This window comes from Myxocyprinus asiaticus, chromosome 1, assembly GCF_019703515.2.
Source record: "Myxocyprinus asiaticus isolate MX2 ecotype Aquarium Trade chromosome 1, UBuf_Myxa_2, whole genome shotgun sequence".
NCBI classification, from domain to species: Eukaryota; Metazoa; Chordata; class Actinopteri; order Cypriniformes; family Catostomidae; genus Myxocyprinus; species Myxocyprinus asiaticus.
Window position 1 is genome coordinate 48,956,540 of NC_059344.1, and position 15,271 is coordinate 48,971,810.

The following is a 15,271-nucleotide window of genomic DNA, read 5'->3' on the forward strand; positions in this document are numbered from 1 at the left end:
GCTTCCCAGTGAAGCAAGACTCTAGTCCTCTGCTGACCAATCACCAAAGTTCAGCAGCCTGTCCACAGGCACCCCTGGAGGGCACCAGCAGTCCTATCCTATTAGAAAACGAATGGCCGACTGATACAGTGCTGATTTATAACATACAATGTATTTATTGCGAGTAAGATGTAAACAAAATTGATGAAATACACTTTTTTGAAAATAGAATATGTGCATTATACATAAAGCTGTTAGATTTTGGAACTGACATCATCAGGCAGAATGACCAAAATTGTGTGTGTGTTTTTTTTATATATTTTTACCGGTGAAAGAAATACAAAAATGTAATCCATTATTTTGTAGAGGGGGGTCAAAATGACAAATTCTTCCAAGGATTTGGAGCAAAATTACAGGTCAGAAAACACACACACACACACACACACACACTCTTTTACCATTGTTGGACTCACACCATTGGGATATGCAAAAGGAGTGTTGAAGTCAAATTATTTTAGTAACAGACTCGGCAAGGAGGCCCCACCCAAGCAAAGCCCCATTATCATAATTATTTGAGAAAAACGGGGAGAAATATCCAATAGGTTTTAACAACGAAATACATGACAAAAAGCTGCTGTGTAGTGTCTTGCACTTTAGACAAAGCCAAAAAAAACAAAAATCGCCCATCTGACAAATACAGAAGTCTAAATAAGACCACAACAGCTGCAAGCTTTTGAGCTACAGAGCCATCCAGTTGAGCAATCTCAGGACAGAAGTTTACATTTAGGTTACATTAGGTTTTGTTATTTGACTGGTATCTAAAACATTTAAATGCTTTGTTTATCATATTAATTACTTTTATTTTTATTTAGGTGTTTTATCCACACATTAAAGATACTGTGAAATTATTGTACACATAAAATAAAAGAGGTGAAACCTGTGATATGGCAGATGCAATTTCAATGGAAGACCTTTATTTTTATATAACAATTTAGAGCCTAAGAGGACAATACAGGAAGGCTTAAACTTTGGTATGTTTAAAATAGTAGACATACAATAAAACTATAAAAAAAACAAAAAAACAAAAAACAAAGAGGGATTCAATAATGATGGGGATTAAATCAATTTTATTAAACACGAAATGTGCAGTATTATGCATTATAACAACAAGTAAGCCTACAATCATAAGCTGTTTTCATTATTGTTTCTTCTTAATTAGTAATTTGTTTGGCAGTAAAGACAAAGTTAATGGAGACGAGTATACTTTCATACCCAGTACTGTGTATCTATACATTTTACAGCAACGTTACCTTACTAATTAAAAACTTTTCCAAACCGAACGGTAAGCACAACATCCCCTTAGAAGTTTGGTTCATTAAAGTATGAAAACCAATATAAGCAGCATTCCATTCCAATCATGTCAAGTTTTCTCAGGTGTCTTGTTCTCTGGTGTTAACTCATCATTATGTTTCTGCTGGATCCACTGTTGTGATGATATGTTGACTGAGTTAGTCTTGAATCTGCTTGGACTCCCAAACACATTAAACCACGTATCTAGCATACGGTCGACTGCAGCTGCAGTGGTCTTCTTTAGGCTTCTGTATTTGTTGGTTGAAAGGTGACAAAAAAAAAAATCAGTTCCAGGTTTTTTGGATTTGGCTAAAGTGCAAAAAAAAACTACACAACATCTTTTTGTCATGTTTTTCATTGTTAAAATAGCCAAATCTATCGGATATTTCTCCCTGTTTTTCTCATAGGAATGAATGAGTAATATGGTAACAGGAAATCGATTTCCCCTATGCTAAACCAAGCCCCCAATGTATGACGCGCCATTTTGACCTCCTTCTACAAATAATAGATTACTTAGTAAATATTACCAAATATCATGTGATTAATCAGCCTGTTGATATAGTGGTTTATAGAGAACCATGACTAATCCCCTACTCATACAAGCATAATTTTCTACCACTCAATATTAAATTTAGGCTAAGAATTTTTTTTTTTTTTTTTTCATCTAGCCAACAACTAACATCATATCACTAAGCTTGGGAAATATTCATTATAAATAACATAAATAAAAAAATAAAAATATTTACACAACTAGCGCTGAATACAACACAGTTACAGAACCCTCATAAATGCTGTAGCTGAAACCATAATCACTGATTTGAAGCAAACTTGCCTGCTTTCTCCCTTGAGCAAAGTGTTAACTAGTTCCTTATACCCAATTCCCTATTTTTACATGGGTTGCCATTGAAGCTTTAGAAACATCCAAGCAAACATCCCTTACAAGCCAATTTACAACTGCACAAACCAAACGATAGTGAATCTGTAGATCCTCTGTAACGTGTCACATGACAAACAGCAGGACTCTCAAACACGTAGTCAAAAATCATTTGCAAATCACTCTCCAACTCACCCTAAATCTAGCTTAAGCTCCAATGTCAACTCAGAGAGAAAACATTTGTTTGGCCCTTCATTTAATCACAAGGTGATATTAGAGAGGAAGATCCCAACAGAAAAAAAAAACACGACAGCAACACACCCACTATTCAACCAGTGCAAGATCAAATGGGCGAAGCGATAAAGGGAAATAAAGCAAAACTGAAACATGTAGAGCTGGACTAGGAGTGTTAGCTGATGCTGGTCTGGGCCAGCAGTCCAGCGCAAGGAGGGAGGGGAACCTATAAACACACTGAGCTCACGATCTGTTCTGGCAGGAGGGGGGGCTCAGAGGGGTAGCGAGCAAAAGATCTGGCAGGTTTAGTTAGTTGCTGTTATCACTGAGAAGAGATTTAAAGGAATAGCTGAACATTTATCCTTGAGGAAGAAAAGAGACGGTTAGAATCAGAGAGAAATGCTTTGGTTAGTATTGGGGCTTCACCAGGACACAATCAAACATCAGAAAAAATATGAAACATAATGAGCACACTTCTGATAGCAGCAATAATATATACTGGACATAAAAAAAGGACATGATTAAAACAAGTTCATTAAAAGGCAATATCATTAAAATAATATATAGTGTGGTAATGAAGAACTAACTGTGCTTGATCTACTGAATCCTATGTTTCATAATTCATTGGATGCCTCCGAGACATCCCTTGATGTGGAGTAAACGGCTTACTGTTTATGCATTTATAATGATGCTCTAAAAGTTTGCCGAAGATCATATATGCAGCTAAACTTTGTGTGAGTATTTGATTCTCTGCCACCCCATCCCTGCTTCTTTACACAACAACTACATTTACAATGTGATTTAGTAAGTGTTTGCACATTTAAATGTATTATTATTTCTCAGTTAAATCCAAGATCAATAAAGAACATAAAATAAAGCCCTTGATTTAGTGTTGCTAATGGCCGTGTTAGCTGGCCATGTGAGGTGTTTGTGGCATATGGCTGTCACAGCATTGTTCAGCACAGTGGGAACAGAAGGCCGTGCTAAAGCTGATCAGGCCAACCAGTTTTCAGGAGTAAACAATGACACAGGGCGTGGACAAGTGGCAGAGTCAACATGGAGGCTGAGGCAGTGAAAAAGGCACGCTGGCTGTCAGCCAAGCCCACATACAAAACACGGGTATGATGAAAAGCTTCCTTAAGCCTTTTATTACTGGCTGCAATTCACTCCTTCATACACAAATGAGGAAAACCGTCCAATGGTTACACTTCACCCGGGCTGAACTGAAAAGAAATACATTTATGCACAGCAAACGTGCATGTGTTTGCTCACAGAAAAGGGATTTTTAATACCCTGACAGTCAAGTAAAACACTATGATGTGCAAAAGTCTCTTTCTCTTTAAACACTTTTGTTTCATCTAACCTTTTGCTAAGGCGTTATCTGTCAGTCATCTCAGTGAATGTGGACTTTCCCCTGGCTAAAAAACAAACGTGTTATTACTGTTGTCTTTTCAGGCATCTGTGGGGATAGCCTATCCAAATGCAAAACACATATTAACACTCCCTCTAATGTGACATTATCTCACTTTCAACACTGCTTGATGTCACCATGATGGCTTCAGTTCAAGATAACATCACTTTTGCACTCTCCACTGCCACTGACAGTAGATACAGTCAAATTCAACATGAAGTGTACAGTATGCTAAATATAACCACATGCTGCAGACACACGTTTATTGTTGGTGCGCAGATGCAGAACTATAAGGGGAGGACTCACCTTCTCCAGCTGTTGTCTGGGGGAGGAGAAAGGTACATTGTTCCATATGGAGAACTCTCAGCGTAGTTCAGTCAAGGAAATCTTTCAGAGCTTTATAGACAATTTTTTAAAAGCACAATGATTTAAAACCTGGTTTACATAAAAGCATATGTGAGTCTCAGAAACCTTATTAGTTAAAGGGGCCATGTCATGCTTTTTTTGTAATCATTTGTTTCGCCTGAGGTCCACTTGTAATGCTAGTCAATGTTTTTGTGCCAAAAACGGTCATAATTCAGTTTTTCATGACCCTTTACCAACCTCTCCCTGATCTTTAGGCCAGAAACATGCAAGTGCATGACAAAGTTTTGAGTGCTTGGCCAACACGCATTCCAGTTGAAGATTCTTAATGTCCGTTCTGGTGTTAATGTGGTGGTAACACACCTTAGTACTTAAGAGAACAATATAGTTTGTGCCATAAAACTGGATGTGTTATTATACAGGTAAGTTGCTACAAATATACTGGCCGTTTTCCAAACAGCATTTTTGCAACCCTGAAGGGCTCTGCGGGAAGGGGACGACACTCAAAGGGTCATTCCACATGAAAGTAAGAAAATGATGATCACAAAGGGCCCTTCCACAAGACTGTTAATGAAGGTTAAATTTATACAGTAATGCCATGCTCCCTTCAGAGTGCCTACACCAAGAGCTCTGTCCTTTTGAGTGAGTAGTGAGTAGGGATGACCACTTTTGACTGGAATTCGCCCATTGACTTTAACTTGCGGAGTAACATTCTCTTCAAATTTTTCCACCATGAAAGTAGTTGGCTTGAAAGAGAAAACTCACCATAGAAGCAGACAATTCACACTAATGTCTGCTATAGCAAATAGCTAGAAGCGTCTGCATTTACGTACTTGTGCAGAGTATGTTTCGGCCTTTGGAATTAAACGGGCCGTTGTTTAGTAATTTGCATTCAAGATATCTACAAAAACACTCTCTTCACATGTGAAATGAGCTACTGCACTTTGCTTTTCTTACAAGCTTTGAAACAGCCACTTTACAAAGCCTGCATTACTTGTGACATGTTCAAAAAATCTGTACTTAAATGACCAGGTGCTATTTCACAGCTCGGGACAGCACAAGGTTGGACAGACTTTCCCACATTTTACTCATGTTGTAAGTTCGTTAGGAATAGTATCTATCCTACTTCCTCCTCAATACCTCATCATGACTGGGCAGGATAACACCGAACAGGCATTGCAGATGTATAAATGTGGGTGGTCATTTAAATGAATTTGGGTTTATGACATCTGTAATCCAAGAATTTCAGAACGAGACATTTTTGTAGCTCAGTTTCAATAAACTGTTAGATCTAAAAGTTAGTTTGCTTTAATAGTACAATGAACTTATTTCAAAAGATCAAGGAAAATTGTATTTCTCATGACCGCTATTAAATCTCACTTTTGCTTTCTAAATCTACTCAACATTTGAACAAAAGTTCCAGGAGTTATGAGAGAGCGAGGTAAGCTTTCATAGAGAACACAGAGCAGCTGAAGAACTTGAGTAAACAATGTTTCTTCAACTCAGACCGATGTTGACAATGCTGCCTCGTCATGACCGTCTGTGCCAAGACTCTCACATTCAACTGGAGGAGGGGTGGATTTACGAGACAGAAAGCAGGACAGTCTTTCTCTGTTCAACATCTGCTCTGGCCTGGAAAACCCAGTCATCAGTTCTGCTGCAGTAATGAGAGATTGAGCTCTTCATGCCAACCCTTCAACCACCAGCCCGCCCCATGACCCGGGCCATGATACAACACAGCACAACCAACAAATGATCAGTCAAAGCTACGCCACAAAAAAACTTTTCTTTGACCACCCCATTCAAACAGAGAGGTATATATATATATATATGCGCATCAGAACACTTTTAAAATGTGAAATATCCTTGGCATGACATGTACTTGTGTGAGTACTGTTGCTGATACTCAGTCTGGGAAGGGGAGGGGGGTGATGACATAAGCCAGAAGGCTTGGATTACAAGGGGATCCTTCCTAAAATCTAATAAACCCATGACTGTTGGAGCAGTGCAGAGAGAAAGGGAGGCTGTGACAGCACCTTCGTCTCAGAAGCTCCAGGATGGCATGGGTGAGCTAACCTTTCTCTCTGACATCTCACACTCGACCCACACCGCTCATCCTCCAATTGGACATCATTCCAGTATTACAGACCAAGATCAAGACATGTTGATTAGGTCTGTGATGAAAAATATGGCTTGAAGGCAACTTTGAGTTAGAAAAACATTGATAAGCATTAGCAGTGGCTGGCTAGCGAGAATGTGAGAGAGTCTAATCTTGGCAGACGTGCTTGAATCAATTTGAGAAAACAAGCCAACGCTGTGAGAGACATCTGGCATGAGGAAAAATAAGAGCTATAGCAAAATTGGGCTTTGAATCCTCTTCCTCATTCTCTCAATCAGCAGAATTATAGAAGCATGAAAATGAAATGCTTTGGATGATAAGAGGGATAACATTTATTAAGATGTTTATTTAGAGTTTAGTTTGAAGGCTAATAGTATAAGAGTATAGCTTGCCTGTGAAAAACCTTAACAATTACAGGGTGTTGAGGGTGGTTAACTGGGTACTGCTGCTAAGATGTTCTGAGGGGTTTTAGCACGTTGATATGCAGTTGCTTGGGAGATCTAAAAAGGTTGCAAGAGTGTTCCGGGTGGTTGCTTCCTGGATCAAGTAAAACGAGCAGACCCCCAAGTCTGTATGCTATTCTGATCCCTAAATATTGCTCAGGTACCTCCTTCAATGTAACTCTGAGATTTTATTCACATGTTATCATGCACCAGGTTTTCACTTAGAAAAGCCCTAGGACCTCTCCCTAACAAGCCACACAATTTCAGGTATCATTGATGTTCATAGCATAAACGGTGCATGATCAGTTACACGCAAAAGTAATATTTAGAGGTTTATTCAAACACTTTAACAAGCAACACTAATTATATATTAAAAACAAAAATACATATTTTTGTCTTTCCATCTGTCAGCTTATCAAAGCAGTCACATACTGTACATCTTAAATCGGTATGAGCAATAGTAATAGTAATGCCTGCCTTTGAACTACATCAATTGGGACTCTTTGCCGTATCAGATTAATTTGAAGTGTTAAGCCTCCTTATTCATGGTGCAGAGACAAACACTGAACTCTAAAGCTGCAACCAAACGGAACTAAAATCAAAAGCGTTCCAAAGAGTTTTAAAAATGAAACAGCGTCCAGGCCCAACATACATTTTTAGTTTTTATTCGTTTCAGAATACAACTACAAGCAAGAGTTAGCAATTAATACAGATAATCAAAAACAAAACAAAAAGACTGTGAGGTGATAAAAAAAATAAAATAAAAAAAAATGAGGTGAGACTAAAGAAACCCGTGAGAATATGTAAATATCTTCAGCCCTCAGGGAGGGAGTGGCTCAATTCACTGCGCAGAGCTGCAAGAGTTCTGACAAACAGGTCTTGCAGTTTTTAGCATGACTGCGGTCACCACGACAAATGGCTTTTCCCTCTCAAAGAACAAGGGTGGCTGGGGCTCACTGTGTGGAATTACTTTGAACCTGTCATTCAAAGCTCTTACATAACATGACTCATTGTAACACTTTTTCTTCTGTCTCCCTCACCCTGTCTTTTTTGTCTCTCTGTATGGCAATAGCATCACAGCAAGCGGACTGTTCCACAACTACCACAATATTAATGACTCCGGAGAAGCTTCCAACTTGGTTATAGATAATTCAAACCCATGGCTTCAAAAGACTGAAGATTAAATCAAGGTGTAATCACCCGAGGACTGTTCATGCCCTCTATATCTTGCAGCACATCTTCAAAACAGAATGGTAACTTAGATGGCATTAGGCATGTTTTATTTTCATTTAATCTTTAGCCCTAAGCTAGATCTGCAGAAGACTGAAATCATCTTTGGGACCACAACCGATTAAGCTTACTGAAAAACAACTGAAAAATTAATGAAAGAAATCCATCAACAACACAACTGAGGATAAAAGACCAGCCGGCATAGCCAGTAAAGTGAAATCATAAATCTGTGTACTGAATGAATGGAGAACTAGTGGCAGAATGAGTCTAATGATCAGCGGTGAGGTCTGCCAATCACCCACTAATGAGGACACCAGAGTACTGATATTTAAATCTCTAAACAGAAAAAATAAATAAATAAATACAATTTTTTTTAAAGAGCGGGGAGGGAAAAAAGGCAGGTTATTGCAGTTAGCCACTCATTCACACCCCCAGTAAAGTGGGAAGATCAATATATGAAGACATAATCTATATCATCACTAAGCCTGGAGCCTCAAAAAAAAATAATAAAGCTTGCTCACATGAGTAAAGTTCAACATATATAACCACACACACAACATTCTGCACTCATAATAATGACACACAGCGAGTAAACACCTTGCAGATCAGGTGTTTCTTATCTAATTCTCATGGTGTATAGAAGACAGTATAGGGGCCACTGAGATTTATTAATTTTTTTTATTTTCATGACAGCTACACACATTTCTACCCCCGAATTCTCATTAATCCAAAGCTAATTGTACTGAACTTATATATCATAGTAGTACTCCTTTGGTGCTGCCTTTCACTGTACAACAGCATCTTTTTATTCCCTGTAATACACTAAGTTACGGTAAAGAGAATCGTCATTGAAAACAATGCGCATAGTAAAAGTAAAATATCTGCACGAGTCACAGTAATGAGAACTGGGGGGGGTGCTTAATGTCCTGAAACAACGCAAAAAATCGTAATAGTCATAAACGAAGGCTTAATTTTCTTTCTGCAAAATAGTTTTTTTGTATTGATTAGGGTTTACATATGACCAGGCCATTTCCTTGACAGGTTATATGAGAATTGTTGTTGTGACAAGGAAATAAAGCACTTTATTTCTCTAAAAAGGTCTTTACAATGGGAACTTAAAGGATATCTGCCGTCCGTGCTTGTCAATAGGTCTGCGATGTGGAGAGTTGATCCGATTGCGGTCTCGATGGACTCTCTCCACCAGACCATGATGTCTGGTCCCTCTCACTGTGTCCAGACCGGAGGGAAACGTCCCCTGTAGAGAAACACCTTTCAGGTTAACATTTTCCACACAAATGCAAAAAAACATGTAAATTTTTCATCATCACTTTTATATTACTAGCAACAACAACAAAAAAGAGAAAAGCCACCAGAGTTTACATATTCCAGGACGGATAAAGTATGCAAAACACAAATAAAGAAATCAAAGTGCAACCATTAGCCCACATGAATTTACTCTACTCCAAAGTGCTTTTACCTCTCTAGGATTGGTTTCTCATGATGGACAAAATGTAGGGATCACTACTCCTCTCAAAGAACCTTTATTCACCGCAACAAGGGCACTTTCACCTGGAGTTTTACAACAAGATACAGTTCTATGACTCTTGGAGCACACTGCTGTATCATGTTCACTTGTGAAGGACAACTGAAGGAACGGGCAAAGTAAAGGCAGACTAAGAACAAAGAATACTTCGGTTTTAATGCGAACGCTTAGCGTCTATGTACAGTCAAATGCTAGCTTTTCAAAGTACACTTCATTTGACAGTATGTGCATTCACAGGCTGTTGGCACATTTGCGCTATGACTGCAATGAGATACTGGACTATCTCTTCATGAGTTTAGACCTATTAATGGAATGTTCCGGGTTCAACAAAAGTTAAGCTCAATTGACAGCATTTGTGGCATAATGTTGAGTACTACAAAAATGTATATTGACATCCCTCCATTTTTCAAAATTAAAGAAAAAAAAAGAAAAAATCTGGGTTACAGTGAGGCACTTACAATGGAGGTGAATGGGGACCAAATGTTGAACATTAAAATACTCACTTTCTCAAAAGTATAGCCACAAGACATAAAAAAATGCGTGTAAACAAGATTTTAGTGTGATGCAATCGCCTAACCTTTTCTGTCTAAAGTTAACGGCACTTTTACTACTTAGTTAATGTAATGTTAACAAACCCTAAAACTGGAGACTCACGTGACGCCATGCGAGGTTTGGATGTGTGAACGGCGAGTTCTGTGCACTTAGCTAGTTTTAATACTTTTTGTGTCATAAACCGGTGAGATTCGATACACCCTGATCCATAACTTTTCTAAAAAGACAATATGTCAAAGAATTCAAAATCCTTGGGCTCTGGAGACATTAAAAGACACTTACGTGCTCAAGCTGATGCCCCCCCCAGAGACCTCGGACCAGGGAGTCAATTTGGCCGGAAAAGTGAAGGAGATTCAGCGTGAATTGCTGAACATAACAGCAATGCTGGCGAAAGTTATTGCTGACTTGGAGGATCTTGCTGTAATACGTCAATCGATCACTGCCATGGAGACGAAATTCACTGATATGTTACAAGAGTGGCGGATGTCGAGAAACGGATTGATTATCTGGAGTCATCGGAGAGGGAATTAGCTGCTAATCCGATAGTGACCAAGTAGATTTGGAGCACCTCTGGGAAAAGTTGGAAGACTTGGAGAATCGTAGCCAGCGAAATAACGTCCGGATTGTTGGAATTCCTTAAGACGAAGAAGATTGAGATATGGTGAAATTTCTGGATGGGCTCTTTCCGAGTCTACTCGACATCACAGGCCATAAGCTGGAAATCGAGCGAGCTCACAGGGATCCGGCTTGGTGATCCGCTGAGGGAGACAGGTCCCGATCAATTCTGGACAAATTTCTGAGATCATCCAATAAAGATCTCATGTTACGCGAGGCGAGGAGTAAAGGAAGGCTTTCTTGGAAGAACCACAGCATTTTCTTGTTACCAGACTTTGCGAATTCGACAAGAGAGAAACGTGATCGATTCAAGGACTGCAAGAAACTCTTACATCAACGGAAGGTCGCTTTTGCACTGATGTTTCCGGCCAAATTGAGAATAGATGCAAAGGATGGCCATAAAACATTTACATGCCCACAGCAAGCATTGTCCTACATAAAGTCAATGAAGTAAGTCATTTGGTGATACTCATGTTGAAGCCGAGTGGGCCTGACTCACTGAACATTCACTTCCGCACGAGGAAGCTGAGCACCTTTGTTGCTTTTTGTGCTGGTTCCGCCTAGTGGCTGGAGTTGTTTTGTGCAGCAGCACTCCTTTGGACAGTGTTGCGGATGAATCTGGACGTTCTTTGTGCTTACGCCTCCTATTGGTTGGAGTTTATTTTGTGGAGTATTTCTTGCAAGACATTGGAGTGATTGGGTCATTTGTTGCACTCGTGTAGCAGTTGAATGGGCCATGAATGAGCAATTGACTGTCAAACGAAACTGAACGGCCCTTTTATAATATCGGTTGGCTCTACAGACAGGGCAGAGTTCAGCATTGTCATCACGGTAAGTTGTTAACTAGTTTGTTAAATACATACTGGAAAGTTAATAAACAATGACCCCATCATTTTCCCTTTTCAATATAACTAATATAACATTAACCTTGTCCCTGACAACCATGTCACTCATGTCTGTTTGCTGTTAGCCAGCTATAGTTTGTCACTGCAGTCAGTAATGTAGCAAATTGAAAGGTAAACATCAGAGCATCTTTTTGCAGCTCAGCAGACAATGGTACGGTGGTGGATTGTGTCTGTTGAGTGTTGATTTCACGCTTCCTAGTTGGTGAGACACAATGCTAGAAAGAAAAATAAACAACGTCCGTCTTTTACTCTCCGTGACAACAAGCTTACAGCTAACTAGCTAATCAAGTAGCTACTTTCATTATTGTCAGCTGAGTGGAAGCTAATGAGTAAACATGTATTCACCAAACTGTTTTGTTCAGGATTCACAGTTTGGTACCCCCTTCAACCGAACAATTTCAGTCGTGTCATTTATAAAATGTAATATTTAAAAGTCTGGTTTTCCACCGTTGAAAGTTTCCCCTGAACTTGTATAGCAGAATACGGTGTAACGCAGCTGCCGCTATTTATCTTGACTCGGCAGTATTAATATAGTCAGCATTTGACTGACACTAAACAGTTATACTCATGTTTATTTAGCTATTTATTTTATTTTTATTTATTCTTTATTTTAATGGTCAGCATTTGACAGATACTAAAGAGTACTGATGTTTATTTAGCTATTTATTTTATTTTTGTATTTATTCTTTATTTTAATAGTCAGCATTTGACTGATACTAAACAGTACTGATGTTTATTTAGCTATTTATTGTATTTTGATTTATTCTTTATTTAAATGGTCAGCAATTGACTTATCCTAAACATACTGTACTGATGTTTATTAAGTTATTTATTGTATTTTTATTAATACTTTATTTTCTCAGTGTTCATTTCTAGAATTTGTTGACAATGTATAATAATAATAATAATAATAATGTCAAAAATTATTTGATAAAAATGTTTAAGAAAGCAGCCTTCTGAGTACATTTGCATAGTCATATCAGTGCAAAATTGGTGAAAAAAGGTCTGTTTTCATTCCAGCCAAAAATTAAATATATCGGCCACCATATTGGTAATCGGTGAATTTCCACTCTCTAAAATCAGTATTGGTCTCAAAAATCCCATATCGGTCGGGCTGTAATATATATATATATATATATATATATATATTTTTTTTTTTTGTGTGTGTGTGTGTGTGCTGGTTCCGCTAGAGGCTGGAGTTTGTTTTGTGGAGGAATACACCTTCGGGACAGTTATGTGGATGAATCTACATGTTCTTTGCGTTTATCCCGCCTATTGGCTGGAGTTTGTTTAACAGATCATCTTCTGTTGTGTAATTCTGTCTTACAAAATTTGTATGGAAACACGGACTTGAGCAATCCGATGGCAAAGTTGTCGCGAGGGCTCTCGTAGGCATACATGGACTGTTTGAGTGTAGAAGGATGGACGCCGGTTGGCGTGGTCGTGCGTGGGGTTAATGCACACGTTTTTCTTTTTTCTGTTTGTTTGGTTAGGGGGAGACTCGGATTTGATTGTTGCACTAATGTGGTCTTTATAATTTTATTTTTGACACAATCTATATTTTCTATTATGTCAAAATGTCAAATGTTAGTATGAGTGGATTGTCTCTCTCCACGTGGAATGTGAATGGGTTGGGGCACCTCATAAAATAAGGGAGGTTATTTCTCTTCTTAAATGTAAGAAATATGATACAGTGTTTCTTCAAGAAATGCATCTATCCCCGCAGGAAGCTGAACAATTTGGGAAGATATGGGGTGGACATGTTTTCTTTAGTGCTGGCTCAAGTAAGAGCAGGGGAGTCATTACACTGGTAAGTAAACATCTACAATTCAAATGTCTCATACAGATTAAAAATAAATTAGGAGGAGTCATTGTTGTTTTAGCAGAAATTCAAGGGCAAAGTCTACTGATGAAGGTATTAGAAACTTTGTGGTACCATTAGAACTCCCTAAACTGACGACTGAGCAAAAAAATTATCTTGATTCTGAGATAATCTTGGAGGAGCTTTGTGAGGCAATTAAGGTCTTGCCTACAGGCAAGGCTCCGGGGCCAGATGGCTTTGCCGCTGAATTTTTTTAGATCTTATGCTACAGAACTGGCTCTACTTTTGTTAGAAGTTTAAACAGAATCATCAAAGAATGGAAAGCTTATGCCAACCATGACACAAGCCTGGATTAGTCTGATCCAGTTACCGTCCAATTTCCCCGATCCAGCTAGATGTAAAATATTGCCAAATTCTGGCTAACTTTTTGTAAAGTTATGACATCTTTTATACATATAGATCAGGTGGGGTTTATTCGGGGCCGCAGCTCTTCTGATAACATTAGGCGTTTCATCAATATTATGTGGTCAGTGGTGAATTATCAGACACCGGTTGCTCACTTGAGCCAAAAAGGCATTTGATATGGTAGAATGGGATTATCTTTTTAAGATTTTGGAAATACATGGGTTCGGGAATACTTTTATTGGATGGATTAAGTTACTTTATAGACACCTGTAGTGGCGGTACAAACAAATGGATTAATTTCAGATTATTTTAATCTGGATAGGGGCACCCGGCAGGGTTGCCCTCTTTCCCCACTATTGTTCTGTCTTGCCCTGGACAATTAGCAGCTGCAATAAGAAAGGAAGATGATTTTCCAGGAGTGGTGGCGGGAGGTATGGCGCATAAGCTTTTGCTTTACGCAGATGGTATTTTATTATTCGTCTCTGACCCCATTAGATCTATGCCTTGCCTCCATAGAATTATTAATTCCTTTTCTAAGTTCTCAGGATACAGAGTCAATTGATCTAAATCCGAAGCTTTGTCTCTGACAGCGTACTGCCGAGTAACGGCTTTCCAGCCGGGTGCCTTCCAGTGGCCCAAACAGGGCATTAAGCATTTGGGCATTTTATTCCTAGCAAATTTGTCTGATTTAGTTAGAGTTAATTTTGACCCCTTAATAATAATTAATGTGGGCGATGTGGGCAGGTGGGCTTCATTACATTTATCTATGATTGGGAAGGTTAATGTTATTAAAATTAATTGTATTCCAAAATTTAACTACCTGCTACAATCTCTCCCTGTAGATGTCCCCCTCTCTTATTTCAAGCAATTTGATAGCATAGCGAAGTCCTTCATTTGGAATGGTAAGCATCCCAGATTACATTTTAATAAATTACATAGGCTGATTGACAAAGGTGGGCTAGGCCTACCTAAGATTTTGTTTTATTATTATGCATTCTGTCTCAGACATTTGGCTCATTGGTCGCTTCCATCTGAGAGAGCCCCTCCCTGGTTTTGTATCGAACACGACATTCTTGCCCCTATTTCACCATTTCAAAGCCTTTCTATCAAGCTAATTGGAGTCCAGAGTGTTTAATTCGGACATTTATTTAAATGTTGCCTCAAGCATATGGCTGAACCATAAATTATGTATTAAGCTCCCTTTCTGCTGGTCAGAGTGGATTGTGAGGGGGGTTACTACACTCGGTGACCTATTTGAGGGTGGAGTGTTGAGATCTTTTGAAAATTTTGTTCAACATTTTGCGATTCCCAGATCTCTGTTCTACTGGTGTTTACAGCTGTGCCACCTGCTCTGTACTATTTTTGGGAGTAGCGCACCAAGCTAGCTGAACTGACTATGCAAACATAGATATGTGATGGAGGGTAG

General features: G+C 38.8%; 1 protein-coding gene across 3 annotated transcripts in view; it reads right to left on the reverse strand.

Annotated features, from left to right (window-relative positions):
• LOC127447230 (CREB-regulated transcription coactivator 3-like) overlaps nt 1–15,271 on the reverse strand; it is a 66,045-nt gene that overhangs the window by 33,032 nt on the left and 17,742 nt on the right. For all 3 annotated transcript variants that reach the window (XM_051708955.1, XM_051708947.1, XM_051708936.1), the window contains exons 3-4: nt 9,130–9,258; nt 4,155–4,216 (exon numbers count right to left, since the gene is read on the reverse strand). In XM_051708955.1, coding sequence (XP_051564915.1) covers nt 4,155–4,216; nt 9,130–9,258 — 191 coding nt within the window. The remainder of the gene's footprint in view (nt 1–4,154; nt 4,217–9,129; nt 9,259–15,271) is intronic.